Source organism: Dufourea novaeangliae, unplaced genomic scaffold (genome assembly GCF_001272555.1).
Source record: "Dufourea novaeangliae isolate 0120121106 unplaced genomic scaffold, ASM127255v1 scaffold16, whole genome shotgun sequence".
Taxonomy (NCBI): Eukaryota; Metazoa; Arthropoda; class Insecta; order Hymenoptera; family Halictidae; genus Dufourea; species Dufourea novaeangliae.
Window position 1 is genome coordinate 52868 of NW_015373891.1, and position 12945 is coordinate 65812.

General features: G+C 33.1%; 1 protein-coding gene across 1 annotated transcript; it reads right to left on the reverse strand.

The window, feature by feature from the left end:
- Positions 1–1421: 1421 nt before the first annotated feature.
- LOC107187440 (centrosomal protein of 78 kDa) lies at positions 1422–6065 on the reverse strand. The gene is made up of 5 exons (XM_015575548.1): positions 6006–6065; positions 3744–3984; positions 3386–3576; positions 2471–2842; positions 1422–1973 (listed from the first exon to the last, which is right to left on the reverse strand). Exons 1-5 carry the CDS (start codon positions 6063–6065, stop codon positions 1422–1424), a joined length of 1416 nt encoding a protein of 471 aa, XP_015431034.1.
- Positions 6066–12945: the final 6880 nt, after the last annotated feature.

The window sequence follows — 12945 nt, forward strand, 5'->3', positions numbered from 1 at the left end:
TACAATTTTGGTGTTAATACCCGACGTTACCGATAAAGCATGAATTCTGAGTATTTTTAGCACAAATGAAGTGTTATATATTCCATTCATATTGCGTGTATCTATACGATTCGACGGGAATAAAAATATCTATATTAGGATAGAGATAAAGATGTATGGAACTACTGAAAATTACTTTAGATTCCTTTTCCTTATTCTGTAAATTCTTTGATTGGAATATGAATGCTGCTGGAAGTATGAACATTTTCACAGAACAATGATATAAATGGAACTTTTAAACTTTTTTAAGTGTTACAGTGATATTTCGTTACATGTTCCATAATGTCAATAGATTTCCCCGCAACATCCATAATTATTACAAATGTCAATATAACGAAATATCTTTTATGCGATGTTTGTGATGTAATAAAAATCTGTGTTTCGATTACGTTTTTGATACGTATTACTCACTTATATGTAATAATATAGAATAAAAATATACTGTTAGTCCGATATTTGAAAATATACATGCGTTCGTTGTCACTGTTAAACTGTTGTAATAACAATGGAATAATAAAATAATTTACTCAAATGTACATAATAATACATATACATATTCATAAAAACAATATTAAACGCAATAAATTTTTTGTACGCGGAAAAAAACCAATAGGTCCGTCGGGACTAGAACCCAAGACTCCTTTCTAGATAATACGTCTACTTTAACGTAGTTCACAAATTCACCGTTCTCATAACGTACAGGGCAGCAGAAAATCCCTGACTTTTTACACTATCGGTATTTCAGAACATGAGACACGAAGTCCCATAAGATGATAAGTCTATCCTATACCTAGTCGGTGGTATTATGTATTACATTTTTTTCGGGAACAAAAAAAGTAACTAGGTTTAACATTGCTATTATGAACACGTATATGTAATGTTATGTAAATTTGAGTAAAGTACTTTATTTTTCCACTGTTAATACATCAGTTTAATAGTGACAATAAATGCATTATGTATTCAAATGCTAAGAGTATACTTTTATTCTGTATTATTACATATAAGTGAGTAATATATAGATGTATATCAAAAAAGTAATCGAAACATAAGTTATTATTGCACCACGAATTGTTTAAAAAATACAGGCCCTCAAAGTTGGTAATTTTCATCGATTTTTACATTTACTTTAACAAAAGAATTTTTATCGTCGCAATTATAGGAACGTTGTAATATTTCATGATAATAAAAATTAAAAAATATTTCTATTGAAAGTTGAAACTACTTCTGCACTAACGATATAAAAAATAACTGACATTTACATCGAGAAATTCAGGATACCTCTCCAGAACAATTTTATTACAAATACATTAGTACAAAATCTTACGTGAATACTACACATCAATATCTAATTAAAAATTAACGACACATATTATGTCGTCGTATTACGACTCCACTAAAGTCGTTATGTTTATTTCTCTCGTTGGAGGATAATAAGATTGTTTTTCTAAATAATTCGTTACGGTATATCCTTTTTGTCGGAACAACAAAGATTCAAGTTCACTGGAATCATCCTGACCGTCCAATTTCTCGACTTCAGTTTGTTTCATCGTTAAAAGCTTCTCAAATTTCTCAAAAAAATGTCGAAGATCCTTCTGTAACACCTGATTGTCATTGTGAAGCTTCGAACGAAGGCAATTGACCATGATGACTTTGCTCCTGAGGTCATTCAATTGCACCGATACTCTCTGCATCTCGTTTTCTGTTCTGGAACGTTCTTGTACCTGTGCATCCAATAACGCTTTGTTGCTAGTCAGTTCTTCCTTTAGCTTATCGTTACAACTAATTATATCCAGCATTTGGCGCTGCAGCTCACGTAGACGCTTCTTCTTCAGAGAACATCGTTTCTTTTTTTCTTTAAGCTCGTTTGGTCGTCCATGTATCCTCGGGAACCTCTTCAACGTACATTTTTTCAGAATATTTCTATGCAGTCTCCTCTGAATAAATAATAATAAATTAACTGTATACCACTAATTTAAGGTGTACGGACTGTAGATATTTATATCAAATCACAAAAAGGAGAATTAGGTCGTAACTAGACTACAGACTTTATGCATTTACAATTACATACGATTAAATAAAACTCAGTGTAGATGAATATTGAAGGAAGTTCAATTACCCTTTTATTGTATCTAGAACCCGAGGAACGTTTAACAGATTGTCGTACGTAAAGTCAGTACTAGCATAAATCACTGCAATGTAGTCATAAGTCCTCCAGTTTTCTTAGAAAATTTAACTATTTATATTTGGTAATACGTACTATAATCACTCGAATAAAATGTCTTAAACAGAATGCTATTTCTTCTATCTAAATATTTTATTACACACGATCCATGTTTTTATTAACCATTATCGAATTTGTTTATTTTCTTCCATTTCTTTAGTTGCATAAAATCCACAGTATCAAGGTGAAATCACAAAAAGAGAAACTTACCGATCGATCTATCGTGCGTTTATCGATTTTAGTTACGGGCTTCCGAATATTGTTCGTCGTAATCCAGTTCACGAAATATCGTTTCTTCGCTGGCTTTCCTTCCGTTGTATCCTTGTTCCGTCTCAGAAGTTTCAGTATTACTTGAAGAACATTAATGGGTATACGATTCCGAGTGAGATCTATCTTTGTTAATACATGGTTTGACTGCAGAACGCAAATGATGTACTCTGCGCCCTGTTTCGTAATGCCACAGCGTTTCAGGCTCAACGATCTCAGCAAACAATCGACTTTTAGAGTGCACACTAACTGCCGGACGCCGTTGTCGCCGAATTTTGGATTCTGATTCAGAATCAACGTGTGCAGGCCCTGAACCTGGAAAAAAATCATTTTGTTAGATCGTTATAGTCTTGTATCTACAGATGTCATAAAATGTTCGTGTAATTTTTAATGTTGTCTCTTTCTCTCTATATAATCACGAGTTATCCATCCCTTTATAATCTCCTACCTACTTTAAAGTATACACTATCACTGATAATTATTTGTCCATCGAAACTAGATTCACTTTATTAAATAATGTGCCAATCTTTTAAAAGAGCTAGTCTTCTTACAATAAACCGTTTCTCACAAAATGACCATTTATTGAAGATTCCCAAAATGAAGAGTAAAATGAAACATAATCAACCGTTCTTTGATAGGACAAATAATTACGAACAGTAATGTTCAAATACTGTGTAAATTTGATATATTTTGTAATCTTTATATACTTTATAATCTCACGGGATTTAGTATACTGTAGATGATTATAAAAATTTCCATAGTTATGGGCCGAATCATAACAAAATCGAATTGATCAAAATCCCAAAGTCCGTGAATTATCATTTATTATCTCCATAAATTCTTTCAAAAATTCCTCACCTTCTTAACGGAATTTTCTCGATGAGACCCTACAGGGGACTCCGCCCAAACGTTCTGCATCAGGTCAGCCCTCCTTCTCTTCAAAAACAGGGACAAGCTCGCAGCACTCCTCCTGGTCAATCGACACCCCGACAGATTCAGGACACATACATTCGGAACGTTCGCCAAACATTCTAGCAGCGCGTTACAACCTAAATAATAAAAATATAATAACTAAAAAGTACTTCGCAAAGAATGAACGACACGAAAAGAACGATCAAAACGAACATAAAGAAAATGGTCTCAAAGTATCATACTCCAAACGATACGAGATCACTGTTAATTAAAGGAACTTAGAATGGTAAGAAATGATACAAACCAACGTCACCGATGCGGCATCTCGTTAGCGACAAATGTGTGAGCTTCTCGTTGTCCCGCAGACCGGAGTAGAGGATGTTCAGATACTTCGAAGACAGTGGGATCCCGTCGATGGTGATCGAGGTGATCCTCGACGAATCCCTCGCGCAGACGGCCACCGCATCGACAAGGCACCGCAACAGGTAGTTCGTGTACAGAATGGGCCAGGCTCGATCCTTTCCGCACCGCCTGGACGATCGAAACTATCGTCTTCCACTTTCTTTCACCTTAGCGAGTTAGGTCAGAGTTCATTCTCTCCCTCTTTATCTTTACTGGGGCCGTTCGAACCCGCTATATTCCATTTCCTCCACTTCCATCCCCTCAGCCTCTTTTCCAGATTGCCTCCTTTCTCCCCCCATCCTTCTCTTCAGTCCAACGGATACGACCTGCAAGCTTAAACTTTCTGAGAGTAGTATCCGAAAGAGGAAACGAGGAAATTGTTTGGCGAAGCGTTAAGGGATGTGAGAACCTTTTGTGCAGCAACGTTCGTAAGAGCTTCTTCTGTTTGAAATTATTTAACCCAACTGTGGTATCATTGAAAATGATACTCGTGAGAAGAATTGAAGAAGCTGTCGACGTATTCGATTTGTTATGATTGGAAATGTGGAATTTGGGTAAATACAAGTGGAATTATTATTGTTTTTATATTAATATAGAATTGGATTCTTATTGACACTAACGATTAAACAATCTATATTTTGACTTTGATGTAAATATTTTATGGTGATTTAATAAAAATTTATGGAGAATTCGTTCATGCTACACAAAAGGTAATCACAATGCAAATAATCAACTTTTGAAGTGTAAATGCTTTCTAAGTTTAAGCTTGGGGAAGCAACGCAGGTGCAAACCCTATCCTCCCACCCATTTTGTACAAAACTATTCTGGTTGTTATAAACTAGTCGTATGTTAGTTAAATATTTACTAAAAATTTACGTGTTTCTTATACTAATGATAAAACAAAGTACAATTCTCTTTTTTTAATAACACCGTTTTTATCAGTCGATACTAAAGTTCGATAGGTTTTTCGGACCTACAGAGGAGAATTACCATAATTTTTCGAGTTTCTCTTCCGTATTTACTCTCTCCCTTATCCTTCGGCACAAGCTCCGACTGTACATACTGATTTTCAACAAGCTCCGATTCTCAGCGATGCTGTTTAATATCGGGGACCAATGTTTCAGACCCACCCGGTCCACGCAGAATCGCAAACACTTTTCTTTAATGTGCGCTTGAATGGCGGGTAGCGGTTTTATCGACTTTTGCGCGCACAGGACCTTGTTGGAAAATGTTAATATTACGCGGTGAGCAACGTTTCGAGAAATTAGTTATTCGATATTCTAAAATAATCGTATTCTTAAAGATTCGAGTGGGTCTATATGTGTAAGTCTTCCTACTTCAGAGGATAATCAATTTCTCTTTGTGGTTTCTAAATTTCCAAAGTATATAAAAAAGATCGATAAAAGTTTTATTAAAAAATTTGCAAATTTAAATTTATGCGACTATCAGGAAGAAAACGTAAAATAAAGTCTAAACCTATCTTTCTGGGAACTATGGTTCTGAAGATGGCGTCCCACGATACATCGAGTGCTATTTGAAAACCCAATAAGTAATTAAAAATCGATATACTTTGGAGATATTGACCAAATATACAAAATAATTTCAAAACAAGCATTTCTCCTGGTATTGTTAAGTTGTTAGTGTTTTAATTTTTCTGTGAAATTTACATGCTATTTCTTAACATACCGTACAAAAGAGTATAGAACTATCGTACAAAATTAGCAAGACTTGTTTAAAAAATTAATGGAAGGCGTGATAAATTTTGAAGAAACTCTAGTTAAAAATTTTGTTAGAAAGAGTCCAATCCAAATGGCATATTTTACTAAGCACTAAAATAGGAAGATCCCGAAAATACTCATTACCAATTATCATGCTATGTTAATTCGTAATTTCATTAAACAATTATAGGTGGTTGTTTAAAAATAAAGTGTGCGATTACAATTAATTACTACACTAATACTGACTGTGGTAAGTGGGATTCAAAAGCAATCGGAAACTATAATAAAGTGTTATAACCAAATAAAACATAGAGATATAGAAGTTACGTAAGAAGTATAGGATTATACAGATATAGTAATCGTGAAGTTTTAGACAGAATATAATCATCTAATTCCAAACCATGTAACGTAAACGTAATTTTTGATACATTACTTTGTTGACGAACCTCATATAACCAACCAAACTGTCTTTGATTCTTTTTTCTCGCTTCTTTGCTATTTGGCATTATTTATAAACTTTCATGTACCGTGCTCATCGATTACCATTTCACCATTTCTGCGTCCAATTGAACGTTCAAGCGTATATTCAATATAAATAAAAATTCGAAAGGTTGCTTTTCGTTAAAATACTTCTAAAAATTGACAGTTTCCTGGTTACCGAAGCATGAGAAAACATTTGACTACTATGTTCCCTGCGGTCGATACTTGACACTATTAGAAAATTTGCTTCGATTTTATGCGATAATTAAATCTTCCGAAAGTTACTTTTGTCCCTGGAACAGTAAAAAATTCTCAAGAAAACTATCGACTGATATAGCGGCGCTTTTCTCTTAATTAACAGTTTGTGATTTCTGTAGATAATTTCTGTTGTTAAAACTATTATATTTAAGGACAAATATGCTTATATTTTATATTTAAGTACGTAGAAATTACAATAGATAAATGTAGACTTACTTCCTGTTGCTATTTTAATTTGCATAGTACAAGACATTGCAATTTATTGCTATATGAAAATTGGCATTTTGTATAACTCAGGTCGTCAAAACAGTCCTCAAGTATTGCCTCAATGTTTATAAATCTTTACTTTAAAATTACAAACAGTTTTAGTTTTATTAGTCTTTTTTCCACCTTAAATTTAATACTGTAAATGATAGATGTTCCATAAATATTACAGTGAACACTTTCGTCGTAGTAATTCAAACACTTGAAAATTACTTCCTCAAAATAGCCCTAATTTTCTAGAAAATCTCGAAATTCTCGAAAAAGGGTAGCAGTTAATATTCAACCTTATATTAATATCTAGTTAATCATTAAGTTATCACTATAAAAATAGTATTTATTAAATATTCAATATTTTATGAATAAGTGAATGTAGACTTACTTCCATTCATTATTATATTCTTAGGGACAAGATAAAAAGCAGAGAAAATAAAGATTACTCTTTCAACAATTATCAGAAGACATCAGAATGTTTATTAAAATTAATTTACGAAAGTTCATATTCTCGATCATTATCAATTTTTTTTCCTTCTGGTTTTCATTTAGAATCACAGTTAAATCTTAAAATCACAATTATTTTTACTCGTAATAATGATTCCTCTGCTTCAATTCTGAATATGTAGTACAATTCGTAATGTTTATATCCCTGTTACATCACATATGTTAAACAATGTCAATACTGCAATGACCATGGTAACTGCACTGAGTACGCCGGTTAAACTATAAGTATTACGGTTTCCCTGCGAAGATCAGAATCAACAATTATGTGTATACGTATTTAAATAGGCACACGACAACAAGGTTTAATAATATTAATGCATAAATGGAACTTACAGTTAGAAATCGAGGAGCAAAGTGCGATTATTAATAGCCACCGATGTCGACATTTACATATACTTTTTAACACTCCCACGACTTAACTAGCTTGTTTTTCTGCTTGCAAGTCATTTTAATATGCGAGAAACATTTTTTACGATTCCTTTTGAATTCCAGCAAAGCAGAATACGATCGATTCTGTTTATTATGTTTCTCTATTGTTCTTCTTGTTTATTGTAAGTCAGTCTTAATTGCTTCGAAATAATTACGCGAAGCTCTATCATTTGAACCATGTAGGCCTTTGATTTATTTTGCGATACTCCAAGGATTTGTAAAATCAATCATTAATTCTAAGTCTTAATCACAATCCTCAATAAATGTGAAAGGATTATAGTTGGAAATAAGGATTAAATAATAATGTGATTGGGTCTAACTAAAAAGCAACATTTCACACTTTAATCAACTTATCTTATTCGATAATAAATAATGAAGAAATCTCCTGAAAATAATGTAAATACATAGAATCATCTTTGTTATTTGTTGAACATTACTGACAAAAAGGGGAATAACAAGAAATTGATCTCACTTTGTTTATCAACTTTATTTGACTCTCGAGATTTAAGTCACAATATTGTTATTATTTCGACTATCTTCAGTGTTGTTTCTTAAATTCTTCAAGTTGCTCATCTATTTGTTCTCTATTAATAGTAACTTTTTTGGTTGTTATTATTAATCGGAACATTAATACCAATTTTAATATAGTTTATATACTATTTCTCAATAGTTTTAAAATTTACATAAGTGTTGTTTATAAGTATTTAGACATCGGACTTTGAAGCAGATTTTCATTTATTTTAATTTTTTTTAATACCATTTATACATATTACTTTCATGAAATGACTGAAGATAATTTTATAAATTTTACTTACGGATGGATTACTTTTATTCGCCGTCTTTTCAATCCCATAAAATGTTTGCCGAAATCTTTCTAACTATTCATTGAAATATCTACATTTGAGAGTTACCTTCAATTTTTAAATTTGATATTTGAAATTTAAAATTGAAAATGTTTTGTCATGTGAATTCTTAAAGTTGACATTTTGAATTTACAGTTTAGTAAAATGAAATAATACCCTGCCAAAATATACTCTGTTTTCAGCAATAACTTAATTTGCATTCGAGAGTTATATTAAATTTCTTAGAATCATAACTCATTAAACTTTTCACGCGTTTGTAGAATTTGTATAACAATGGACCATCGAACTTTCCATACATTTATATAACATTAACCCCACGAATCCCCGAACTTTCAATATATTTATAGAATTTTTACTCTATGGATCACCAAACCTTTCATATGTTTACTTTAAAGCCATACATTTTTACTAGATATCCAACCAAAATCCAAATCTGTACTCCAATTAGTCGCTCAAAAGATCAAAATGGTTGGATTCCAAATTCACCTATTGGTAGTAACCAACAATCATCATATTGTTTTGATCAGACGTTTGCCGTTGTATTCATGCATTTGCGGGTATATACTACTGAAAGGATACATTTTTTTTTTCTGTGTAACGAGTGAAACAATTACGATTGTACGATGAGCTCACAGGCAACGGATAATTTACATGATGGAAACAAAAGCGTCCCCGTGCAAATAATCGCTTTGTGCCACCGCGGTCTGTCTTCGCGCTGTGCAAACTGGCAATAAGAACTGTTAGATGTTCCTTATATTTGCCACGTGCAAATTCTAGATACCTCCTATTCCGCTTTGACTATCACCGAGCGCGCCTCTTCGCTTTCATGGTTCCTTTTTCCATTATAATAATATAATATAATCAATATAATTTCATCTTTGTATTTTATTTTGCAGCCTGTTATGTATTAAAAGTGTAATTGTAACCCGGCAGAATAAGCTCCTTATTAAAACCATCTGTTGGTTTTTTTTTTAGAATAAAATATTCATTTCTCATCGTTGTTAGAAAGAAAAATTGTTTTCTCATTATAATATTCTGACGTATGTATGAATACATATTTATTGTTAATGAGAAACATTTGTATACCTTTTTATGAGGTTGTTTAAATATTTTCAGAAAGTATTTTTTATCCAACTTATTATGTGTTCTGTTATTAATGGTAAAGAGAGAGTATCATTATCAGACTTTAGTAATATGTGAGCGTCAGAGATTATCTCTCGTGCACTTCATTTACTATGTTATTCACTATTTTGGTACACATTCACTTATTATGAGTCGTTTTTTATGTTACTATACACCCCATATTGATCGAATTTTTTTTGTAGTAGCGTCCTGGACTTTTTAAGAGCGTAGGTCTGTATACTTATATGTAAATGAAGATGAGATTTTAGGTACAGAGGCTGTATGGAGCGTGTGGATAAAAGTATTTGGTTTTTTCTTCTTCTTGGATGATTACTTGAATGTTTTTTACATTAGACTTCGTTTGTAAACTAACGTATACCTTCTCTAGTATACAAATCCATAAACGATACAATTAACATTCTTTAACATTCTTCGTTAATTTGCTAAATTTCTTGCCTTATAATATCGAGCAGTCTAGTGGCGACAGTTTCAAAGTGGATTTCATAAACACGAATATTATTTTCTTTCAGTCAAACTGAAGTATTATTTTCCTAATTTCAATATAAAACTTTTGGATGTAATGTACAATTACAGTGAATATGAAGTTCCTTTAACTTCTAGAAGATTACAGACAACACAGTAACTTTATCGAGCGGTGTCGTTAAAAAATCATGATACGTGTTAAACTTCTGAATCTTTGAATATTTAAAATTCCCAATTTTCCTACTATGTAAGCATCTAACTTATTGACACTTCAAACTATTGAACTATTGAATGTTTGATCTTCCTAAGGATTAATATTGTTAAACTTTGTATATCACTTTTCTCTCTGAATTCTTCCTTAATGCGATAACTTTTTTCCCACAGAAAGTTTCAATAATTTGTGCTTCTACTTTCGATTTCGTAGATTCCTCGAAAATAACCGGTTGTTCCCGGCGTGCAACCGTTCACTGTTCGCAATTCAAAGAGCATACCACGTTATTAGCCTTTCAAATCGAATAATACTCTCAAGGAGATTCTGCTGAATATTTCATAACGTGTTGTTCGGTATCGAGGTGCAAACTTATCACACGTCACGGCACGTTGTCGTTTCGATTACGATTAATTCGTTGAAAATATTCGGCGTTTGACACCTACAAAGACGAACAAACTGTCAATAATATTTTTAAGCACTGTTAAAAATGTTGACAGATTTTTTAATATTACCAGAGCTCAGTATTATTACCTCAAACCTTTCCAGTATTCTTATTAGTCAGTATGTAAGTACTATTTTTTTAATAGCTGCCATAATTCATGTTTCTAAAGTGTTTGTATTAATATACGATAAATTGTCGTTTTTAATATTACTTGGTTGTTCCATATCAATACTGGAAAACTTAGGATCGATTTCATTTAAAATTCAGCACTAACATAATTCAATTAACAGTGCTATATCAATATTTCAGATGTTCCCACAGTTTCACTAATAAATCCTCACATATTTCAATTCGTTCGAAAACCCTAACTGATGTCTGAATTATCACTTTCACTGCCAATTGTCAGGTTCTCACCTCTATTGGAAAAATCTCAGATTATTTCATTCATTACTAAAAACATTATTACAATTTCATTATAGTCATCACCACATATAAATAAACAAAGCTAAAAGATGATAACCATTCGTATATCTAAATTAAAGTGTCAAGAGCGAAATTCAGCGATAACAATCTAGTACTGTCTGCTATTATGAACTCCTCTATTATTAAACGCAGCCTAAAAAACGGTTTAAATTTCTCTAAATTGTCAAAACAGTTCAGAAGACATTTTTCAAATTAAATTACATCACCTAGTTATTATTCAAAATAGTGGATTGCTAATTGGTGCACAAAACATTTTCGCCGCTTTTCGTATACGCACAAGAAAATGATCTACAGATATTTAACATTCGAAGCGATATTATAGGAGATTTCATCTGAAACGTTATTACAGGAAATTTCATCTCAAACGTTATCACAGAGAAAATTTCATCTGGAAGGTTAATACAGGAGATTTCATCTGAAAAGTTAATACAGGAGATTTCGTCTCAAAAGTTATTACAGAAGATTTCACCTGAAAAGTTAATACAGGAGATTTCATGTTAAAAATTTATCGCAAGAAATTTCATTTGAAAAGTTATTATATTATAGATGTCATCCAAAGAGAAACCACAGGTGCACGCTGTTTATTCGCGAGCCTCCCCGCCATTGCGCATTGTCAACGTTTAAACACGGAACGTCGACGTATCGCACATTATCGTTACACCTTCGACAAACGATCCACGCTCTCTCCCCCGAGCAAATAAAATATTTGGCGAACCGATCGCGAGTCGAAGAAGAAGGGGAACCGGGGAGACACGTCTCCTCGGTCCCGTAGCCTCTTCCTCTACGCGTCGTCGTCCTCGCGAAATTGCGAAGTTTAAAGTCAGTAGTTTCGAGGCCAGCATGCCATCTACAACTGGGTCTAGCTTTATTAAAACATCGCGCACATCTCCGAGGCACCGTGTCGCCTAACAATGGATCGACAGCCGCGCGACTGTTCACGGTTCGTCGGTGAAAATATCGTTGACTCGTCCCGTTGTCGTTGCACGGCCGCGATTAACGAACTACTGTCCCGCTTGTCAGTGCAGTGATCTTGTGAAGCGGATAATACAACTGGGGGAACAACACAACACCGTGAACTTCGTCCGCGAAAGGGCAATTTTTCTTCTTCCTTCTAAATGGTAACTGATATTATTGGGGATGTAGCATTGCTGCCAGTAAGAGTGTTGTGAAATCAGGTGTAGCGATTAATGAAGCAAATGTTACATATATTAGGTTCGTGCATACGAAACTGTTATAATTATAGCAGTGTAAATATTCCCTTCGTTTTTGGTGGGGTTATTGGTGGTGTAGCAGGGGTGGTGAGAGTTTTGACCAAGGAATTTCAATTAGAAATTTTTAATCTAGAAAGTAGAGAGCAATTTGATTTGTGCATATAAAACTGCTGATTACAAGTGTTTAAATATTTCCTTCGTTTGTGGTAGGGATATTTTAAGAATTGTTAAATCGTATGTACAAGGATGGCGAAAGGTAATAATTTCTCAGTTTTGGTAAGGATATTTATGAATTGTTGGATCGTATATACAAGGATGGCCAGAAGTGATAATTTCTCAGTTTCGACTAAGGAATTTAGAAATTTTAGTCTATGGAGTGGAGAGCTAGTGGGTTAGTGCAGACGAAACTGTAAATTACAAGAGACGTTCCTTTCGTCTGTGGTCGGGGTTTTTCAAGAATTGTAAACAATAATTTTGTAAATTGTAATTTATCAATGTGGACCGAGGAATTTAAATTAGAAATTTTAATGTATGAAGCGGAGGGCAATTGGGTGGGTTGGTGCATATATAAATGCTGATTATAAGTGTGTGAACATGCCTTTCGTTTGTTTCAAAAATACGTGGAATTTCTTTACAATTGCA